This window comes from Halichoeres trimaculatus, unplaced genomic scaffold (assembly GCF_033239565.1).
Source record: "Halichoeres trimaculatus isolate MK-OKI-2021-1 unplaced genomic scaffold, fHalTri1.1 fHalTri1_scaffold_11, whole genome shotgun sequence".
NCBI lineage: Eukaryota > Metazoa > Chordata > Actinopteri > Labriformes > Labridae > Halichoeres > Halichoeres trimaculatus.
Window position 1 is genome coordinate 20,171,182 of NW_027437189.1, and position 23,210 is coordinate 20,194,391.

The following is a 23,210-nucleotide window of genomic DNA, read 5'->3' on the forward strand; positions in this document are numbered from 1 at the left end:
GAAAGAAAGTAAATGTTGCTGTTTGGCTACAGATACTGTCTGCTGTGAAAGCACAAAACTCACTGTCAAGGATGTCTCCCAGGCCCTGCGCACGAAGGAGCTCCTTTAGTCGAGCCACTTCATCCTTCAGATCACGCACCAACTTATTGTTGGGATCTTCATTGATGACAGCATTGCATTTGATGTTCTTGGCCCGGTCAGCATAGCTAAAAAAAGAATTGTAATATACTTCAGTCACAATAAATGATCAAATACAAACAACTGTGAGTGCCTGTATGCTGGAAACCTTACCGAAGAGTGCTGAGAGTTTCATCATAGTTGATGTCTGCAGGACTGAGGGCAGCTACCATGGCTGTTCTTGAATTTCCACCTAACAAAAAAGCAAGAAAAGAAGTTATATGCATGACAATTAAAAATAAGAGGCCATTTTCTACATTAGATTAAGTTTGCTCAAAGACAAATTTAATGCAAATTATAAAACAAAATAGCACAACAGCAGAATTAAGTGCTGAATACTAATCCCACTAATGTAAGGCTTCAATTTCATTAGACTAAATAGTAATGTGCAGCATGTGTCAGCTAAGATTGAGGATACACTGTCCATACGTGTCTAAAGCCAGGAGATGCTTGCCACATTAAGCTGAAATACAGTCTGCTGACAGCGTCCTTCTAAAATCAGCAGAGAGTGATGAACCAAAGCTCCCACCAGTTTTTTTATAACCTCTTCATATTACAGGATACAGATGTTTCAATTTCCGATGCTCTCCAAGAATAGGACATGTAAGATCTCACCACACTGTTCACAGACATGAATTCAACCCAAACCCACAGGTAAAGGAAGGCTCTATGGTTGTATTCAAGTCCATACCTAGGTTCTCCCTTAGCAGCCATGTCAAGACAGAGTCTCTGTACGGGATAAAGTCACTCTTCTTCTTTTTCTTGCTCTGCAACAAACAAATGTTAATTTGGTGGGCTGAAAAAAATTCAGCTGATTAAAGGCTTTCTGTTTTGACAGTGACAGTTAAAGATGGCTCACTGTACTATAATGTACCATGATTAACATGTAATGTCATGGACTGATACAATGTCAGGTAACATAAGTACAGGTTTTGATCCAGTTAGATTTCAATGTACATGATGCATGGAAGTGAGAAAAGCAGTGGTGAAAAACCTAAACACATAAACATCAAAAATCTGCTCCATGATGGGAATCAGAGGTTAATGGCTGAGCTGCCAATGGGGTTTACCTTGCTGGTACAGTTATCCTGTGTTAGCAAGCATTACCAGGACAAGAGAAGAGAAAACAGAAGGGCAGACATTACAGCATGCCAGACTACAAACATTAATTCCTGAACAAGTGGGGACTGCAAAGGGCAAGAGAAAGGGCTGAAAGGAGGAGAACAGGAAAAAAATAAAAGGACACTAACCACTTCAGCCAAGGCAGAGATCACTTTTCCTAATGTAGTGAGAGATTTGTTGATGTTTGCTCCTTCCTTTAAACAAAGAATAAAACAACATTAATAAGAGGCACTAAAGTTTTACTTGTGAAACATGTTATAATAATTGCTTCAGGGTGTCTGTAATGACAGGGGTCTTACCTTTAGCCTGGTGCCTTTGGCTCCAGTGGAATCTGCTCGTTCACTTCCAGCCAAGTCTACCAGACTAATTTTACTGACCTGAGGAGGAGGTTAATGCAATTTAGATCCAACAAGGCTATGAATAATTGACATCCAGCAGTAACATTATAAGAGAACATGAGGACAACACTGAAACAATCTCAGCACTGACTTATGAGCTCTAAAGGTGATGTTTTAAAAAACATTGAAAAAATAGAATTATCTTAAACATTTCTAGTAAGATGCAGCTTGGCAGTAAAAGTGATGGAGTGGCTATTTACAGTGAGGACTTTGTTTACAAAAACACTGTGGTCTTTGTTCTTTGGCAGTCAGAGGAAATGTGGAAAGTCAAACCCAAAATGGCTCTGGCTTTTTTCTTCTCATATCATCACTAACTGAGAAGGTTATTGGGGCCAACTTAGCCAAACAAATCTTAGATTTTTAGGAGAATTTAACTATTTTGAGGAAGAGCTCTGGCCATAGAGTGGGTACTAAATTAATAATATTTAAAAAATAATAATACTCCATTTTAATCAGGAAGAAATAAGAGGGGTCTTTTCTATCAGCTGCCTCTGACCTTTTCTGTAGAGAGGTCTGTTTCGCTGTCGTGTTTTTTCTGTGTGAAGACAATGGTGAACACAGCATGTGACCTGCTGCTCGTCTCGTTCATGTTGGTGGCAGCCACAGTTCTGTAGGTTAGCAAACAGACAAGGAGGAGAAGAACAGACAAAATGTGGATGTTACACATTATTTCAAAGCACCTCAGTAGTTTTGCAGTTAAAATAAAAAAATATCCTGTATCATTAATTCTGAATTTGTGGTAAGGCTGTTGCTATCATCTCTGGGTTTTATGCCTATTAGAGTGAATTGAGTCGAAAGGATTACTTTGTGCGGCGTAGGTGGATAATACTGTGAGGACACCAAATACAAATACACAAGGCACACTCAGAGGGACAGCCACCAGGGAGATACGGCTGTTCATGCCGTGTTCTAGAAATAAGCCTTCTGAGTCAGCACAGGAAGATTAAGCAAGGGTTCACTCCTCCCCTCAGCAGCTCTCGTGACACTCACACACTTAAATGGAATAAACTCACACATAAGCAGCACATGGCTTCATTTCCAAGAGAAATACTCATCAACAAACTAAGACTTCATTCTGTGGAGGCTGAGTAGAAATTATGGCAGTTTCGTGAAGTCTCAGCAATGAGGCTCTAGTATTCTTATAAAAATATTTTTATACTCTTTGATTAACACCTATGATCCAGATTTAAAAATCTGTGACAGGATTATTTCCTGATAAATCATTTTATCTTCACGCAATTTTCAGTCTCCATTATCTCATTACTCTGAGTCCTTGACTGTCACATATTTAGAGCAATCAATATAACCTTCTCGCCTTGCTGTGGCCTGAGCATGATCCTTTGGCTCAGCTTACCTGGCCTTGTTGCCTGCATCCATCAGGTCAGCAATGTCTGTGTAAGAGGTAACAGCGAGTTTGGAAAGGTCCTCCACATAAGGGCCCAGCAGCGGGTGTTCTCGAACTCGTAGATTCCCTTTGTTTTTTGGGTTGAGCAAATCTCGCACCCGCTCACAGTAGATCTCCATGTAACTGACCTAGAGACAAGTACAATTATTAGTTCAGGTATATATTGTATTACTACACTTTCTATGTTAATGTTGATCCAAAGAAAAATAACAAGCTGTTCTTAGACTTTCATTTTTTTTACGATTTGGGAAAAGGGAAGTGTCCTGAGGAAACCAAGAGTCTTGGAAGGTTCGGTCAACGTGTGATTGATGTCTGACTTTTTCTAGATTCACTGTCAGGTGAAGGCTTGTATTGGTTCATTACAGCTGGGCCGACACAAAAGTCAGAGGTGAGGGATGAGAATGGGGATTACAAATGCCTAAGCAGTCTGAGACTCACCTCCACTGAGTAGGAGAGCTCCTCTTTGTTGCTGTCCTCATTGATTTTCTCAAATAGATCTTCACAGAGCTGAGAGGTGGAGAAAGAAGGTGTTTAGTGCAATTTAACAGCAAGTGAAGAAGGAGAATAAGGGGAATAAGTAGAGGTTGTGGACCCACAGATAAATAATTTGTTGCTTCAATAATTTGACAATAAACAACACTATGATTAACAGATGAAAGCCTTTTTAAAGAGTTCACATGGAAAAAAAATTCTGGCGTACTGGAATAACAGCTTTTGTGATGCAGCTCTACCATCACCTGTCTGTGTACATTCATACCCATCCTGCAACTGTGTTACATTGGTGTCCCAGTATGTACATTATGGCATCAGGAAACATGAGATGTAAACACACGGCAAGAGCTCTGCATTCATACACAGAGATATTCACACATGCACCCTGCCTGCCCATAGTGATCCCATCTCTGTAATGACTGGTGAGTTCTGGTGTCAGACAGTGGGGGAAACACCTTTAAGATCAGCTGTCATATCAGAGACAAGATGGGCATAAAATTAACTATAGAGGCAGGAAATTAACTAACAGTGTTAGTATGACTTAAAACCCTGCAGCTGTTGATCTTGTTTAATAGAAAGCTCCTGACTGTAAGAGTCAGGGGATTTCTTAGAAATTCTCAATGAACAGGTAGCATATGCCAGTGGAGAGGGTTTATCTGGGGTATAAATAAAAAGGATGCATTAAAAAACAAACCATGGGAATGATCCCCTCTTGTCCCTCCTCCTGTTTGCCCATCATGGTGTATGATTTGCCAGCTCCTGTCTGACCATAGGCAAAAATGCAGACATTGTATCCCTCAAAAGCATGCTCCAGCATTTCTTTGCCGATATCATTGTACACGAGGTTCTGTGATGCAAAAGAAGGGTCATCCGGCTGTGGAAGACAAAGAGTTGTGAATTAATTCCCAGAACTTAGAGAGGCACTGTATTCAAAGTTGACAGAGAAAAACAAGTGAGGTAACTTTAAACTTACTGAAGTGTGCGACCAGTAGGAGTAATCAAAACTGAAGGTCTTTGCTGGTTCCTTTGGGGCTTTGGGGTTGGAAATAGCTGTGGGGAAAGGACAAATTAGTGATGTGGCTGATAACATCTGAGTACATTTGAGTCATAAGTTCAGGACTGTATTACTTCTGATACATTGGAATCAAAATGTGCTCATTTATACACTAACTGTTGTATCCTAGTGTGCTAATAGTTGACCCTTAGAGCCTGTTCCTCAATCTGAGTTTTTACAGTGATACACTTGGAACTGGAAGTCACATGAACCAGTGACAGGTTATGTGCCATTGCACTTTTTGAGTCAAACTGGAACCCAAGAATGCAAGAGGCTTCATTTATTATGTGAATTTATGAAAGTTTAAAAACAGATGAACAATTCAGAGTTAGAGCCATAAAAGATAAGTCTACTCCTTCTTTATTACAGTCACCTGTTTTAGTTGCAAAAGACATGATGAAACCATATTTCTGCGCCACCGTGCCATTCCAGCACACAGCCACTCAGACATGTCTTAATGAACAAGAATCTGCAGCCACGCCTGGCATGTCATCCTTCTTAACCATGCTCGCCTGTACCCCTGGGACCTATGTCAAAGCTTTCCACACTGTGAACTGGATTTGTGACGGAAAGAGGGGAGGAGTCGAAGAATGAACTAAAGGATATGTCTTTATATTCCATACACCAGAAGCTCCTCAAATCTCCCTCGAAGACAAACTGCAATTTTATTGACTAAAACTGCTGTGTGTCAGAGACAATACAGAGTCTGCTCAGGCTGCACAAAAAAAAATGTGCACCTCCACTATCAGAAATGAGGGGGGAGGTGAAGAGAAGGGAGCGTTTCACAGGCTAGGGGAAAAAAAGAGTTGAAGAGACTGAAAGTAACCGGTGTGCTCTACGGCCTAGCAACAATACAAACAGAGCCACAATAGAAACCAAAGGCAGAACAAAGAGAAATGTGGGAATCTGGACGATCAAGCAAATCAAAGTGAGCGCCACAAACAAGCTAAATACTCTGTTTTGTGTGAATCATAATTTTGCAAAAGGCAAAAATAATGCCAGTCCTGGTCCGCCAACTTGAGGGTGCTTGTGAGGCATAAGCGTCAAAATTTCACTGACAGCGTGCCTTGTGCATTCAGAGGATTTCAGCACACTTATCAATAATGCAGGAGATGAGGAGAGACAGGGATTGCATATCGCCCTCCACAGGTCACATGCTGACAGAAAGGCACAGCGTGTCCTCTGAAAACTAGGTCTTAAACTGCTTCATGCTAAATGCGTAATGATTGTAGCAGCTGCTACTGCAATGGAACTAATATAGCTTTATCCTAGCACAGGTGAAACAATGCACGTGTTGGGGAGCATACAAACAAGTTGGAGGTGCACAGCCAGGGCAGTGGCTTCCATTTTAGGCACGGGAAGAGGATACAGCAAGACAAGTGGCTATATAAAGTCAAATCTCACCTTTGACCTGCCGCTACAGGGAAACTGGAGCCAAGGTACGAAGATACGAAAGGGGATTTAGGTTACCAGGCTCCTATTCCACTTTCCTGGAAAAATCTACAGTGGCTATTCATGAAAGGGCAGCCTAATACTGAGTCATTCAGTGTCAATAAGGCAACTTAGCAGGAAAAACAGAAAGATGGAGAGTGCCACGTGTGGGGGCATTGTGAAGGTGGGATGCCAGAGACAGGTCAGCAGACTGAGGGAGAAAAGCCTGACTGACTGATATACTCAGAATGACAGCTTTAATCTGTCAAAACATGAAGTGTTTTGAGGTTTCTAACCTGTCTGTCAACCTCAACATCAGCGAATGTGACCAAACACAGAAAAGCTATATGGTAGCATCCAGTTGGAGACGACCCAAATCTCCTTAAGGTGAATCATGCTCATGATGTGGCACAACTGTCTCATTCGTTTGCCCACTCCGCTGCTCTTAAAACAGATAGCTGCATCACCCATGTGGTCCTGTCACTGCGTCAGCAAAGTGAGTCTCATAGACTAATGGCTAATGAAGCAGTGAGGTTCAGCAGTCTTTCAGTGTGAGTGGTGTCTAATTTTGCATCATTCGTAGCTGTCATATCATTATCTGTATCTGTTGGTGTATGTTTCACTGCTGTGTCACCTCACATGTTTCAAAACCATGTTCCTCGATGTGAAAGCATGGGGCATGATGAGGTCCTTCATTTGGTTAAGCAGGCTGAAAGGAAAACCTTATTTCTCCCGACATGACTCACACACTCTTTCTCCATCGAGTGTGTCACTTGATTCACTTTGTCAACCTGCTCGTGTACATCACGCCTACAAACCTAATCAAAGTGAGAGCTGGGGCACAGTAACGGCCTCTACCTGTCAACGAGGAAATCCTTTGCTCTCCAAGTATAGTTCATATTCCCATCAGAGTCCTGGATTTAAAATGGCAGACACATTCTGCCGCTTTAGCAACGTCATCACTCTGACTTTCTCAACCATGGCAACAGGTGTAGGACTAGATTCTGGTTGCCATAACAACCTCGACTTGGCACGGAAAGGGAGGATGTGGCACATTGTGTTCTATTTTCTCCCTGCTACTACACAGTAGAAACTCTATGAAGCATCTTTTACACGCAGGTTTATGGTCAATTACAGATTAATGAAAAAGTGATTTCAGGATTCTAATCCTGTCGACATGTGAAAGCCATAGGAAGAAAAGCTGGAGGATTTGTAACTAAGACATTAAGCTACTTAACATGGCAGACTGCATGAGAAATCTCAGAATACTTTCACACCGCAAAAATCTGTTCTTAAATAGTCTATAATCTGAACACTTCTGACAAAAATAATGTAATAAACTACAAAACAGTAATTATTTTTTCCTTCATAAGACCTTGCGAGCACAAAATCATGTCTATAACATAAACAGGTTTAAACCTGAGATACACAAATAGATGACGTGCACATCTGTGTATGGGGCCCTTTAAGAAAGTAAAGGTACCTTTTCCAGAAATTTGCAGTAAGGAGGAGCTTACTTCCTCACGCCAGCAATAAAAAGGAAGAGTTTGAAATCTGGCTTGGAAATGAAACAGTGTCTTTATTATATTTCTGTTTTGTTTTAAGAACTTTATTCCATTTCCTGAAGTACAACAGAGCAAACTTCATGAATAAGAACAAGACCCTTCCCATGCCAAACTACCCACCCTGGCTTTCCTTTACTCACAACCCCAACTCAGAAGAACAATCAGTGATATGTCTCAACAATAGGGATGGGTACTGAATTAGGTACTTTTATAGGTACCGATTGAATTCTGTCAAAAGTACCAGGTACCAATTCATGTTAAACCAAAAAGTACCATGTTTAGGTACCTAAATGCATCCTTGTGACTGTGAGGGAGTGGAAGAGTAGGTGATTTTTAATGCTGGACATGAACACAGCATTGCAAGGTTATATATTGAAGAGTAAATTTGTTAAATTGAATTTTTTTAATATTTCATTATTAAACAAATTGATATTCTTTACCACATAAACACAAAAAAGTACCGAAACTTGTTACTGTTGAGTACCAGTACCGATTGCCAGGTACCGGGCATCGGTACCGTATCGTTTCAGATGTGAAAGGTACCCAACCCTACTCAACAACCACTTTACTCACATTCTTTTCATACACCTTTAATAGAATATATTCAATTAAAAGCATTCAGGTTTATATACATCGAGCTTGTCTGATGTTTTTGTGTTGTTCAGGTTTAGTCAAATAAAGTTTTGGTTAAAAATAGAAGAATTTAGTTTGTCGCACAACATAAGCTACAGGATGGTAAAACAGCTCTGCTTTCTCAGTTTATGTTGAGCAGAATACTAGCCTGGTTGGTTGCTGGTCCTCCACATGAGCTCTCCATTTCCAGGCAGGGTGGGCACCAGTTAACTAACCACATCCTGCTATCTAAAGAACACCACTCAGCTGGTTGTAGCCGGCAGACATTTTGTGCTCTAGTGTTCAACATGGGGCCTATAATCCAGCCATGAAAGCACAGAGACCCCTCAGTAATTAGGCTGTTAGACTGTCTCTGAGCACCAGATGGGGACTAAAAGCCAATCCTGATCACCTGAGACCAGCAGGCAACCAGGTCTACAATAGCGAAACATTATCTGCCTCTCTCTTCCGGTTATCCTCTAAGGGTTGGTGAGCTGTTATAGAGGATCGATGCCTGTCTAAGATCATAGGAAGGGGACACACACAGTGCACACGTGTATATGTAACACAGAGGAGAACTAACAGATGAGCTCTTAAGGGAACTAAAGCATTCAGAGAAATAATATCTGTGCAGAATTTCAATTACGGCATGTGCTTCTTTCAGCAAGACTGAGGAATTGTAATAGTATCCAGGGGGTCTGTGTGCATTTAAGCGGAGGTGTGATGTAACAGTTCACTTCTGACAATAACAATTTCACTCATTACATTCACAACATTTAGCTCGCTCACATGGTTACAGACATCCATTTCTACATAAACAGTTTATCTATTACGTCAGAAGATTGTGATCTTGCTAACAACTGCAACTCCTTAATGTATCATCAGCATGAAACTATTGTTGTAAAGCAAGAATATAAATATTTCTGACATATTATGGTGTAATTAATCACTACATTTTCAGAGGCTGTTCAGAGAGATTAAAAACAGAGAAATCTCACACAAATGTTGATGGAAAACCACTGTGTGTTTTTCAAATGAGCATCTATTTTACAGCGTTGTTTCTGTCGGTCAGAAAAGTACCACACTGGCAGATCGCAGCTGTTCATATGAGTTAATATGGTCAATGAAGGTTTCACATGTCTAAAAATGTGATGTTATGAGATAAATATTGACAATTTTTATTGTTTTTCCAGAACTTAAATTTTGGCAAGAAAAAAAAAAAACTCCACAAGAGAGAAAGCAACAACGCTTGAATGCTTTTTCCATACAGCATCATTAATGCACACTGTTTGCATGAGTGTAAAGCATAGCAGCTGCCAGCCTGAGCTGAAGCTTTGAGCCATACCACAGACACATTATGGTAGTTAAATATTAAACAGGTAGCATATATAGGTTGAATGAGGCCTCTGAAACACTCTTCCTGTTGTATCCAGTATCTTTGGAGCAGTGTGTGTGATGACTCGGTTGCCAGGGCTGCGGCACAGGTGACAGAGTTGTCACTGGATGCAGCTCAAAGCTGAGGGCTAAAAGTAGTGTGTGAGCACTGCTGCGCACATTTGACAAACAGCTGAGCCCGCTGCAGCCACAACACAGGACATACAACAACTCCAAAACAGAAACCGACATGCGGTTTCTCGATTACCCCCTTGGATAAGGTGAACTTTTGCGTCTACTCAGGGAGGTGCCTTATGGCCTTTAATTTAAAATTAACAGAGCAATTCAATGCAACTCTTTTGAGTGCTCCTGCCAAAATATCCGGGGAAATTTCTAAGCTGGCAGATGAGTTTGTCTAGTCAGGAAAAGAGAGCCTTCAAAATTAGACTCCATATTACAGTCTGGACTCAAACAAACAGACTGGAGCAAACTTCCTATCCCTGATATGATTAACCAGTACATCAGAGTAATTAGTTTGACTGTAATGAAGGGCACTGTGTTCCCGCTAACCAATCTTCTGTTTCTGCTAAGAAGGCTGATCACGTCATTTTTGTCTTCCTACTGGGCAGAGGCGAGAGGGGGGAGAAGTGCAGGAAGACACCAGAACAATGCACTGAATGCAGGGTTTGCAATTGACAACAGAGCCTGCGAAACACATTAGGTAATCTGTTATGACAAGGCTTAATGTGTCCAGTGCCCTCAATCACAAAGACTCTTTTCACACTGCCTGAACCACCCCCCTCCTTCAAACCAAAAGTGATTGCTGCGTTAAGTCAAAAGGACATTTTCAAAGTTTTATGAAGTTTGTGAAGTCAGCTTCATGCAGACTATTTTTTACACATTATTAGACTGTAACAGATGGTACAAAACTGCACTTTCAAAATGAAAATGAAAACAGTGTTTGCATGCACTGAAACCTGGGTCAGTTAAGGAAATCTGAATGCTATACATGCATTATTCAGCACTCAGATTTAATCCTGTTTTTGAGAATAACTGAGATGACAGAACAGTGAAAAGAAAGAAGAAGAAACAATGTCATGGGAGAGACTGCTGTGCCATTCAGTCTTACTATCCATACACATTAGAGGAGAAGCTTCATGTCTTTCTCACCCAAAAATGTGAATTCAAACTCAAATCAATAAGGGTGCACGATGTTATCGGCACAATATCGGTATCGGCTGATAAAAGCTTAAAAATATGTTTATTGGTATCGGCACATATGAAAATTTCTGCCGATATACACAGCCGATAAGGTGCTCTTCAGTTAGGATTATTATTATTTTCCATCTGAAAAATAAGCTCCTTAAATAAAATGTAGCACTTCATTTATTTGCACTGCAGAGCTCTGTGTCTGTCACCAGGTTGTTACAGTAGCTCTAAAATAATCAAATGCAACTTGGTTATGTTTAAAAATGCATTGTACATTTAAAGTTCATGTGATCTAAAGAAATTATTTTTCTGTACTTCAATACTTAATGTCTTAAGTTTAAAAAAAAATACATTTCTTATTTATGGTCAAATCAAATGTTTTTTGTCTTTTTTTATGTGTGTTTCTTAAACAAATAAGACCGTCACAATAAGAGTAACATATAAATTCCAGTACAGGATAGACTTAGCTTTCTTTACAGTGAAAAAAACAAACAAACTTGTGATTATCGATATCGGTATCGGCCAACAGGGGTTTCGATATATCGGCAAAAATCCAATATCGTGCATCCCTACAAATCAATTTATTGTTCCCAATCATCACAGATTTTTCTCAAATTTATTCCTTATAAGAGTCATTTGTATTGAACTTTGACATGTAAATGTCTTTAGGTGAGGTTTTTAGTGTAGTTAGAAAGCAGTGGGAAAGGGTGCAGTTCTGGCCTATGTGCCAGCTGTTCCAGCTCTGACTACTGTCTATTTATATAGCAGCAGATGGCAGCTAGTGCTTTGCATGCCGACAGACTGTCAGTGACAGGAAGGAATGGACAGATTTCAGCCGCCCAAACCTTTCCGCCAAACTCATAGCCAAACCATACATTGCTTTCAGCTCACAGATACTGATAGCCAGCGAGGGCTGTGAGTGCAGTTTGATATCAGCAGCTTACGCAGGCTCACTGAGTCCAGGATAACAATGACTAAAGAGAGGCTTCTAGAAACCACCAGACACGGAAAACATGCTAAGCCAGCAGGACTCCATTCAGAAGCTGAACAAACACACAACTACAACAAAGAGCGAGGGGTATCAGGCAGCCTCTTAGGTGATGACATCGGGGGGTTAAATCCACAAGCGACACTGAGCTGGAATGAAATCAGAGCCTTAGCAACTGTAATTATCCAAATAACATGTTAGAGACATCCCAGTGTAGTGCCTGGGGTGTATGAACAAAGTCTGTGAACATCCCTGACTTGTCAAACGTGTATACAGTACATTGTTTGCACCTTTACGTTGACATTCCAAAGAGACACAGGATCTTTTTCTCAGGGATGTTTTCAAAGTTCAGAGTCGGTGCTTCCCATGGATCAGCTCCAAAGAGGATATTCTTCTCTTCACAGGTGCTGCCTGAAAAGGTCAGAGGTCTGTCCAAACACATCCTGCGTCTTGGAAGGCCATGCTCATACATCCACAGCTTTAGACCAGCCTGGTATTCTGAGGTTTAAAATAGCCCTTAATTTATTATCAGTTCAACCTGCTCATGTCAGCCTGTCACAATGAACCCAGGGGGAGGTTATCCGTATGAAAAAGAAACTTTAAAAATGGTTTGGGACAAGATGTTCACCCCACAGCACAGATCTTTAAGGGAAAAAGTTGGATAAACTAATTCTTCTCAGCTTAACTGGATAATAGTAATAATGAACAAGTGGCAGTCACAAGAACCAAATGCGTTAAACTATTTTACACTGGATTTGTGTTGCAGTGTTAATTCACATATTGAAAACAGTTGCACATTTGTTTAAACTCTTACACCATGGTTAAACAGAGTCTAAAATTGGTCTGAAAATGGCATACAGTCTATCATATGATCCAGAAGTGATCCAGGCTGAGAGGCTGAGTTGGGACAACAGTATAGACCAGGCTGTGCAGAAAAGGGAAATACAGAGAGCCTCTTACATTCTGTGCTCACAACACGCACCCATTTTACTGAGCAGTGACCTGGATTTTCTTCACTTGCTTCCACCCAGACCGAAGTCTTGCTTTAAATGCTCTCCGGTTTTATGTAACCATCATGACATCATGAGGACAACTCTAGCACGCTGATGTGTAAAACTCATCTTTTTCATGTAAAAATCTTTGAATTAAATTGTTTGTGTGAGTGTTTGTGCATGCAATCTTACACCATCTTCTGCTTTCACAAATTGTTGTAAAGCAGCAGATGAACAGATGATCCTAGTGGTAAACAGGACCACTACGATTACATCTCCTGTCTGATAAATATGGTTTTAACAAAAAAAAAAAAAACACAGCTACCAATTCCCAACCTCTTGCTCATAAATAATACAAAATGAGCAATTTGCCACCACCAAGCTCCTCGTGCCCGGACTGCAAAGCCCTCCAGCTCGCCTCTGAATTCAGACCCCAGACTGTGGGAGGAAGCTAAACAATACAGTCTGGAAAGAGAGCCGTTTCAGTCAGGGCACAAAAACTAAAAACACATTCACTTTCTTGAATGTGGGAAAGTCCAGCCAGTTCACCCAACTTAGGCAAGGAACCAAAGGTAAGAGGGGCAACCAGGGAGTACCATAACTTTAAAACAAACACACCATTATCTGCTGTTTTGTTGTTGTTGTTTGGATCTCCAAAAGCGGGACGAATGTTGATAGGAGATGTCTGCAGTGAGTGCAATCTGATGTTAGAGTATAAGTAGGCTGTCATTTAACAAGTCTGATTCCACTGGAGCATTGTCAGGAATCTTTGAAGTAAAGAAAATAGATAAATGTGTCAAATCAAAGCTTACCACGTCTGGCACAAGTTGCATTTCTAGACTTCTTTGGGACCTTTTTCTAAATGATAGAATTTTGTTTTTTTAACATCTTCTGTCGCCCACTTATTATTATCATTTACCAAAAGATTCCTGGACCCTTTTTTATTCTCACACTCTCTGTAACCCTCAAAGCGTGCTGATCCAGCTGTGAGTGCATTTAACCAGACTAATTTGGCTTTTTGCTTGTTTTATGTGAAGGAAGACGGATGTTTACTTTGGCCTTCATCGCTGCTGATATTACTAACATTAATGGATTTTTCTACTCTGGATGCCATTAACAGATCGAAGCAGAGCTTTTTAGGAAGAAGTCCCTTAATAAAAAACCTATATCTTTTTGCTGTCTTTTCTGAAGCGGTCTTTGCTGCAAAGAATTAGGCCTGGTTAAAATTTGAGATAAGAAATAAGTCCAAGCAATTTCAGTATCTGCATCACTAAATTTCATGTGCTCTTTTATTAAGACTGTTTCATGTCTGTATTAAAGATAGAAACATTTTTAAAAGGTACAAAAAGAAAAAAACTGCTCTTTATTTTAAATGTATTTATGTTTTTAAAAGTGGTTTTAAGAAAAGGCATCACACAATCCGAGAATAAAGCTTTTGCCCTTTCTTTCATTTTTAGCTTCACTGAATGAACCCCACTCCTCAGCCTCCACAAATATGACAGAAATCCCATCATCCCCTGCTGGATACTGTATGTGATGCTGCCTCACGCTGTCTTACACGTGAATAGTGCTCGTGCACGACTTCTCTATCTCTGCTGCTGTGGATGCGTTTACATCTCCCCTCCCCCTCTCTTGAGTCAGCTCTGATCGCATCCTCTTCTCTTATAATTCCACTTTTTTTTTACAAAAGGCTCCCACAGCTTCCTCTTCACAGGGTAGAGCAAGAGAATGATTAAACAAAGAAACAAAAAGAAAAACTACAAGGTGATCAAAGCTTAGACAAGCTGGGAGATATTCATTGATAAAGGGTGAGCGCTGAAACACTACTGTAAAGCTACTGTGCTGCGTGAGATCCTTTGCAGAGAGGGATCCACACAGACTGAGGAGAGGGAAAATTAATTCAAGCAAACCTCAAGTGGAAATAAATTAGAAGATGAAAAGCTTCATTCTGCTTTTCATCACCGTTAGTACCGCTCTTATCTGAAGACATCTGAAGCTGGTACTTAGGCTTCATGATGTCAGCGGGGGGACATGCCAACAAATTCCTCTAAAACCTGAGGGTTACATCATCACCATTACGTTCTCTCCAGATGTGGTGAGATGCAATCTATGTTTTAATAAACCTCAAGGTCCTCCTAATCTTAGAACAATGATGCATGGCAGAAAAAATTAGGAGTCGACTTGGTAACGTTTGAATAGAATAGAATAGAATAGAATAGAATAGAAAATACTTTATTTATCCCCGAGGGGAAATTCAGGAGTCACCGCAGCATTTAAGAAAACAAAAGTAAGAAAGAGTATAGAAAGTGCAAAAAAAGTCCATAAGAAATTAGATGACGACATCCCGTCCACCACTCGTCCACCACTCTCCAGCCCAGTCAGTCTCCACCTCCACAGGGTCCAGGACTGAGCCTCTCCAGCAGTCTGTTCAGTCTCTGTCTCCTGGATCCTGTCTGCTCACAGCAGGCGAAGCTCCTCCGATGTGTCGCGGCGTCCGATGTCAGCTCCGACAGCCACGTCCGTGAACAGCACGATGCCGCTGGGTTAGCACAGCTAGCTCATCCATCCCCCGGAGCGAGATCCCACGTTCCCAACAACGATGGATGAAAGGACAGGTCCACGTCGTAACCTCCCAGCTCACATCCGAGAACCAGCACGTCGTCCTCACCTCCTCCTCCTCAGCTCGAGGGAAATCATCAAGCCCTACACTAGTTAGCATTGACATGCTACAGGCTGCTAACAGCTAATTTCGCATGTAAACAATGCAGCCATGGTTACATGTGGGATCTCCAGACAAACACAGGAGAAAAGTAGTAAAAAAATACCGCCGAAGCCACAAAAAGTTTGGTGTCCATGACCGACAATGAACCATACAAAGTGATGATCCACTCCAAATACAAAGATTATGAAAAAGAGACGAAAAAATTTCAAGAAACGGACAAAGACGAGAGAGCTGCTGCAACAGGCAGCTACTTGGGTAGCGCCTAGAATATGGGCACAAGACAGAAAACAACACATAAAAAGGAGGTTGTGAAGAGTCAACATACGTTTGGGAGTGAAAACCACAAGTGGTCAGTGACAAAGCTGAAACTGCAGTTTAGTGGGAGGGAGAATTTATCACTTTCCCCCTTTGACCTCTGACACATCAAGTGCATTCCAGCATTCAGCTGATCCTTTTGTAGGCAACGCTCTTTGTGGTTTCTCAGTCACTTTAAACAGTTACTAATGAGAAGGATTTACTATCAGCGGGAATGGTAAGCATGGCTTTGTGCCTTATTTTGTCTGCGTTACAAATAAAACTGTTACCAATGTGTTCTAAGTTCAAGTACCAGTATCCTCAGATTAAAAGAACCAATGACCTTAGCTTTGGACATTCCTAAAGTACTATTACTTTTATACTGGTAGCTGTTCAAATCATACAAAATCTATGGCGGGAACAATCACATTTATCATGGCTACATGAACCCTGCAGACTATTTATTGACAAACAACACCAAAAAAAGAATAAAGACCCAGCAGCATGTCAGGAACCAGGTTAAACTTCAATACACCATGAATGGAACAGTAGAGAAAAGAACGAATTTGAGAAGTCATTCATAGGGATGGGCACCTTTCACATTTGAAACAATACAATACCAATTCCCGGTACCTGGCAATTGGTAGCGGTACTCAACAGTACCATTTTTCAGTACTTTTGTGTGCATATGTGGTAAAAAATATCAATTGATTTAATAATAAAACGTATATTATTTTTAATTTAACATATTTATTATTCAATATAAACCCCTGTGATGCTGTGTTCATGTCCAGAATGGAAAATCACCTACTCTTCCACTCCCACACAGTCACAAGGATGCATTTAGGTACCTAAACATGGTACCTTTTGGATGTACTTTTGACAAAATTTGGTCTGTACCTAAAAAAGTACCTAAATGAACATCTTCAACCTTATAGAAATGACAGATGAGATTTGATTTCTTCTTATCTATTTTTTCTATTCTATGGAGCAAGATGCCCTTTGTTTCTGCAATTTATCAAAAATGTCTTTAAAGCAGAAATTATAGTTATTATATTATAGTTCCTGTTGCCTTGACAACCAACAGAGAAGACCACAGAGGATATGACAGCAATGAGAGCATGAGATTCGTGTCCCTTCATATTAATCATGATTAAACAGATTCAAAGGATGACTTAATGCTTTGATGTTAAAAATGTCAAGGACCAAATTGTTTTAAAGGCACAGACAAAATGGCGAGCTAGAGTAAGTCGTTTTCTGTCATACAGATGTTTACGTTACAGTCGCAATAAATCTGGTTGAGCTGCTTGGTGTATATTTTCGCCTCTGGCCTGAAAGTCCCATGACACAGCATGAGCTGATACCAGACAGACATCTGCCTGTCCTCCCCCCTCATTAGGAGATCAGTCTGGTATGTGTGAGTCTGCTCTGTAAGTAAGCATGTGGGCAAATGTGGTGTCACTCCAAAACAATCCCAGCGTGCGGGCTTGAGGAATGTAACGCCCTGAGTGGCCGTGTGTAGGTTTGTGCACACCTACAAGGGTCAAGGAGGATTATGGCGGCACGGCTTGGCGACCTGAAGCAAGCCTGCAGATTATGGGTCCTAATCAGGTCAAGCAGACCTGTCTGCAGAGTTCAGCTGCAGGATGGCCATCCCTCATCCAAACCCACCATCCCTGAATGACCCCCTCTTATTCTGCAAGCTCTCCTCTCAATGATCAAAACCCATTCATACGAGATGAAGCATTGTTGCTCCTGCTTCAGCAATAGCATCCACTTCTGTGCAACAGACACTTGAACTTAGCAGACTCCACCCTGCAGGATTTTGAAAGGTCATCATCCACTTATCCAGTGATGGTTGGACACTGAACTAAGTTGCATCTGAAAGGTGAAGGTTTAATTGATAAGTTGACCTTCTGTTTGTGCTATGACTCTGTTTACACTTAGACTAGGACTAGACTAGGTCATTTTATGAAACATTCAAGCATTTCTTGAACAAAAACAGATCTGACTGTTTAACCATCCATATATCAATGCAAATCTCTTACAGCATCATGTCAAATCTGCCTCCTGCACAGCCATGCATGAGATCTGGCGCCCATCTTTGGCCATACATACATGAGTAGCTGCCCACTGGCTGAGAGGAGAACATAGCGCACAAGTTACATAACAAGACACAGAACACATCAGGGCCCTAATGAAGGCAAGCTTTTGGGTGCCCTGGCGTTATTCAACATTTGGAGCACCAACACTAACTAATGCAATGGCCCATCACGTCACCCCTTTATAATTACATTAGCTCTGGTATGTTTAAGAGCTCCAACTGAAAGGGGCCTTCACTTGTTTCCAGCCTGCTTGCAGAGGCTTTGGACACATTTCCTGCACACTGGGGAATCAATTTGCTGCCCCTCTGCCTGCACCCTAACCTTCACAAGCCGCCATGCATGGTGAAAGAGGGACAGAGAAACCTGCTCTGAGAGAGAAGGAAGGAGAGAGCAGATCCTGCCCTTGCCCCTATGCCCTCTCTGTCTGTGTGCTGTGTGCTGTTGACACACATGCACACAGACACATAATGCCCCTGAGTGAATTATAACAATAAGGGGAGTGTCAGGGCCTCATACACACATCTGCCTAACACCTACAATCTGACCAAGCACAATCATTGAACATCAAGTGACTGTGAGGTAACTTTTTCAGTCTGACTTATCTGTGGGCCGTCAAAGAAGACAACTAGAAAACTGTACTATGTAGTATAAAGGTATTTTTTGCACTGAGGCATGCAAGGATTGTGTTCTGGATGATTCTGATTGAAACAGTGGTGTTATAAAGTATGATAAAGAAGCAACTAAAAAATACATGAAGAACGATAACTAGTAAAAGCAGTTAGACAAGTTTGTGCAAAGGTTCTAAATAAGTTGAATTGTATTATTTTTTTCTTCTTTCAAATGTGAATATGCAAATAAATAAATACCTGGAGAGTCAAGAATCATGAACATTTTAGACCTAAGTTTAGCCCAAGCTGGGAGTATTTGTTATTCAAACAATAGCTGTGATGACACCTTGGTACTCAATCTTTGACAGATGCTGTGATGGAATCTCTGACCAATAATGGAATGACATTCATTTGGTATGACATATTCACTGTTTTATGTTTACAGTGTGTAGGAATGGGAATAGCGGTCAGACCCTGGATTGAAACACTCCTTTCTTTAGAAAATGTGTGAAAAACTATCAAAATGGCAATATATCATGATACTTTGACCTGTGATAAAATATCAACATTTCAGCTCTTAACATCAATATTGTTGTTACAATAAAAATTAATATTTCTGGTGAGTTGGAAGTAAAATATGTCTTCCACACCTCAACTGCATTTGACGGCACCCGAGGAGCTACTCTGCTGTATGTTGCATATGAACTGTATAATAAATATAATCTCTAAGAATAGTATTCAAAATTCTTTGTTCCCAAACTTTATGATGTAAGTTTTAACAACGCCAACATCAATGTTTTCTCTCTATTGTTGGATCAGTTAGTTTAAAATCATTTTAAGCTTAATTTCACAGTGTAATAGACTGATATAATAATAATTAAAGTCCTGTTTTGTGCAGTATTAGATTTTCTTTGAAGAGTAACACTGATTACACCAAGTGATATTTATCAGTTCCCCCAACTGATCACATCTTTCAAACAATATGTTTTTTGCAACATTAGTTTAATGGCACAGTAGTGTAAGTGACAAACTTGATGCACTTTATGTATTCACGTAAAGTGTATGTATGAAACACTGCATCTGACGTTCTTTATTTTAACCACGATAAAATAGAAAAGCTGTTTTTAATCAAATAGTTAACTGTGTGGAATATCGCAATATATCACAATATTATGATATTCTGATATTATCCTACCGTGACCCAAGTATCATGATGCCTATCGTATCGAAAGGTTCTTGCCAATACTGTCCTCTACTCTTCATAAGACAAGAAGATCTATTCTAAGTATGATCTTCCATTTGTTAAGATCTTACCATCAAAATGCTTATAAGATAAATTTCCGTCACCACAAAAACAACTCTCCTTTTCATCTCCCAAACAGTGCATTTCATGAGGCCACGAACTGAATGGAAATTGAGTATGTTACATGTTTGTTCTTTCAGTGCAACAGTACAATGGTGTGAGATGGCAGACACTTCGTAGATATGAAATACCAATTTTTTAGAGTCAACAAAAATAAAATTACATTCATATTCATACATACATTCATATGATAATTAAAACATATTCGCAAATATTATAAACCACTTCCACCAGATCTGTTCTAAGTGCAGCTAATTACTATCCACTACACCTTTAAATCCTGAAAAAATAGAATAAATGTTTCCATACATTGAAATAAAAGGAAACTTAATCACTTTCACATCTGTTTAAGTGTTGAGACATGAACTCAAGTTAGCTGACTCTGGAAGAAAGTCTCAGAAAGTATGCAGAAGCCGGAAAAAAAGAAAACCACTACTGCAGCAAGGTCAGATTTTTACTCTGCATCCCAAATAGTCCCAACTGAAAGTGTGAATTGACGCAGGTTAGAGCAAATATGTACAATTCAGCCTCTCGGCAGCCAAAAATGAGCATTCTCGGAATACCATCTGCAATAAGGTCCTGGCGAAGGGAGAGTATGGCCGCCTGCCAGCCCCCCTTTCTGCTCTGCAATCTGCCCATGTGATAGGAGGTAGAGTAGGCAGTACTGCAGCCTCCTTCTCCTCTGCCTCACTCACACACTCACTTACTCACTAACCCCTAAAAAACACTGCATATTCCTCTGCAGTTCTGCTACAAACCACGAGTCACCCTCCAGCACCTCCGAGTGACATTGGCATCATGAAAACCCAAGGATATGGAGTGAAAGAAGCAAGGATTTGAAACAAAGCTTCTCTTTGGTAGAGTGTGAGAGATTAAGAGCAAGTGGGCCATAACTGGTAGGGACACTTGATCTTATGGAAGATTCATAAAAGCTTAGTCTAATGAGCCCAATAGAACTGACAGACATGACTCCTGGCATATAAGAGAGTGGGCTGGGAGTAAAGGTTTTTAAAAAGCTGCCCCAGTTATTGTTTCCGTGCTCCTGTCAGGGGATTGTGTTCACCTGCCTGTTGAACATACAGCCCAGTCATGAGTAAGGAGGCAGCTAGCACGGCACTTCACAGCACCTGATGACTCACAGTCACAAGAGGGCAGGTTGAATCACAAGACTGCAAACCACATTCAGATCTTCTCCTCTAGCGCTGCAACGCCACTCCTTTCCTACACTTTCACTATTACCAAGTGATCAATTATAATGATTAGTTTGATTTAAGAGGATTTTTTTATTTTGACAACTGTCTATATTTAGACAGTTCCAAATTATGTTGTTTTGCAGGCCAATTTCAATACATTTTGCATTATTTGTGCATGCCACAAAAGAATGTAGCTACCAAACCTCCAAATTAAACTTATTGTAAGACACAGATAATATCATTACTGAATGATCATAGGTTGTAAAACATGTTATGTTTATTTATGCTTAATGCCTGAAGGCTGTCAATTTTCACTTTCTCTCTGAAGTTTTGATGCACAGTGCAGAGCATGGTTAAAATGGTAAATGATTAACTTTTCCCCATAGCTTTTACAAACTGTTTGTGTAGAGTAGGAGATAACAAAATCATAAACTACACAGTAACACCACATTTGTTCTGAAACACCGACTGTGTGATAAAGCTTTGATGAATAGAGGGGTATGGCAAGGCCAGGCTTTGTGTTGACCCCCGGGTCTCCCAGTATGATCCAACTCAGCGTTTCTCACACAGTGTCTCCTTAGGCATGCAGGCCCCTTCGGAGGAGGAATTTCACTCTGTAAGCCTTTTATTCTCTTTCAGGCTGTTTGTCCCCAACCGTCGACTATTCAGTGTGCTCATTCTACTGTTCTCAGCCAAGACCCCTGATGGAAGACCGAGCAGGAGCATGCATGGTGTACTAAACTTTCTTCAACAAAGAAGCCTGCATCAATTATCATATTGGCTCTGTATGCATGAACATGGTTACAAGATATTACTTACTGGTAGTGTTCCCTTGCATCTGGATGATACATTTTGAGTCCTTGCTTGTCTCCCTGGAGTTGAAGGGCCGAACACGGACGGCGACTTTTACAGATGCTCCAGACATGTTTGCAGTTTAAGCTCGTTTCCCAGTAAGTTAGCTTTTATGTCCCTCCTAAAGTAAAACACAGATAAGGAGTATGTTTGCATCTGCTTTGCAAAAATAAAACCTGGCATAAAATAACATTTAGCTTAACACAAACACAATGAAAGACTATATCCTCCCAATTTCAGGTCAGAGCAGCCTAAAACAAATATGGCCGACCAAAATCATTAAGCCTATGTATTTTGTAAACAGCAGCCATTCAGATGTAAAACAGTCTTAATGTGAAAGAATTCAGTGAGGGATTTTGTGTTTTTTTTCCCTTTTTTCCATCTAAGTGAATAAACTGCATTTTAAAAAGCCCCTGAAACAAGTTTATACTTGCATGCAATTATTTGAAACAGAAGTGATTCATTATTTTTAATTATTTTGTCATACAAAACACGAATTTGCAGTGTGGTCACTTTAATTATAAGTCGTGCATCCCGCACCCACGGCCCACATATGACCAGTATGTGATGTTTTTCCATGTCCTTGCAGTCAGCCATACTTGCTAAAGCATACGCCCATGATATTCTATCTACCTAATTTGGCTTAGGCTACAGCGGGACAGCGATCGAGGCCTGTATGCAACATCCAACAGTGTCCACTGTGTGCAGACAAAGAGCTTAAATTGTGTTTTTTAAATATTAAATTCGGCAGCGTTGGGAAGTAGGCTAATCCTCTGATACTGTATGTTGTATGTTGTCAAATGTAAAAGGAGGAGTCTCATGTCCGTTTAAGCAGCACAGACCCGACGCATTGTACCGTATGTAACATGCCTGGAAGGAAATGGGGAAAATCAAAACAACCGCTAACGCATAGATATTTTATCCATCATCTAGAAGTGACTGGGATCTCTAATTGTAAGCCTCCATAAAATGTCCCCTGCTGTCAAATCAGAGAACCGCATGAGACCGAACGAGCTCCTCCGGTGTCTGTAATGTAACTTTTATGTAAACAATGCTCATACAAAGGAATCAAAATGTAATACCTGTTAACAGAATGAACGGAAGTTTGTTTTGTATATAAAACGTTGTTGTATACAGGACCTAACGGGAAGATGCACTGCTAGACCTCGCACGTCTGTGACTATACGTTAGCTTATACAGACAACTGCTTTCTAGTCACCAACAACCCCCTGAAAATTATCTGTAAAGGGAACC

General features: G+C 40.5%; 1 protein-coding gene across 8 annotated transcripts in view; it reads right to left on the reverse strand.

Moving 5' to 3' along the window:
- Positions 1 to 23,210, reverse strand: part of kif1b (kinesin family member 1B) — a 57,358-nt gene that overhangs the window by 33,808 nt on the left and 340 nt on the right. For 6 of the 8 annotated variants that reach the window (XM_074681015.1, XM_074681013.1, XM_074681012.1 and 3 more), the window contains exons 2-13: positions 21,924 to 22,077; positions 4,568 to 4,644; positions 4,289 to 4,468; positions 3,541 to 3,609; positions 3,052 to 3,230; positions 2,194 to 2,305; positions 1,599 to 1,676; positions 1,428 to 1,493; positions 1,248 to 1,265; positions 869 to 944; positions 292 to 370; positions 64 to 206 (exon numbers count right to left, since the gene is read on the reverse strand). In XM_074681015.1, the coding sequence (XP_074537116.1) occupies positions 64 to 206; positions 292 to 370; positions 869 to 944; positions 1,248 to 1,265; positions 1,428 to 1,493; positions 1,599 to 1,676; positions 2,194 to 2,305; positions 3,052 to 3,230; positions 3,541 to 3,609; positions 4,289 to 4,468; positions 4,568 to 4,644; positions 21,924 to 22,029 (1,183 nt within the window). In that variant the 5' untranslated portion in view covers positions 22,030 to 22,077. The remainder of the gene's footprint in view (positions 1 to 63; positions 207 to 291; positions 371 to 868; positions 945 to 1,247; positions 1,266 to 1,427; positions 1,494 to 1,598; positions 1,677 to 2,193; positions 2,306 to 3,051; positions 3,231 to 3,540; positions 3,610 to 4,288; positions 4,469 to 4,567; positions 4,645 to 21,923; positions 22,078 to 23,210) is intronic. The other 2 variants (XM_074681016.1, XM_074681011.1) reach the window with 1 other exon arrangement.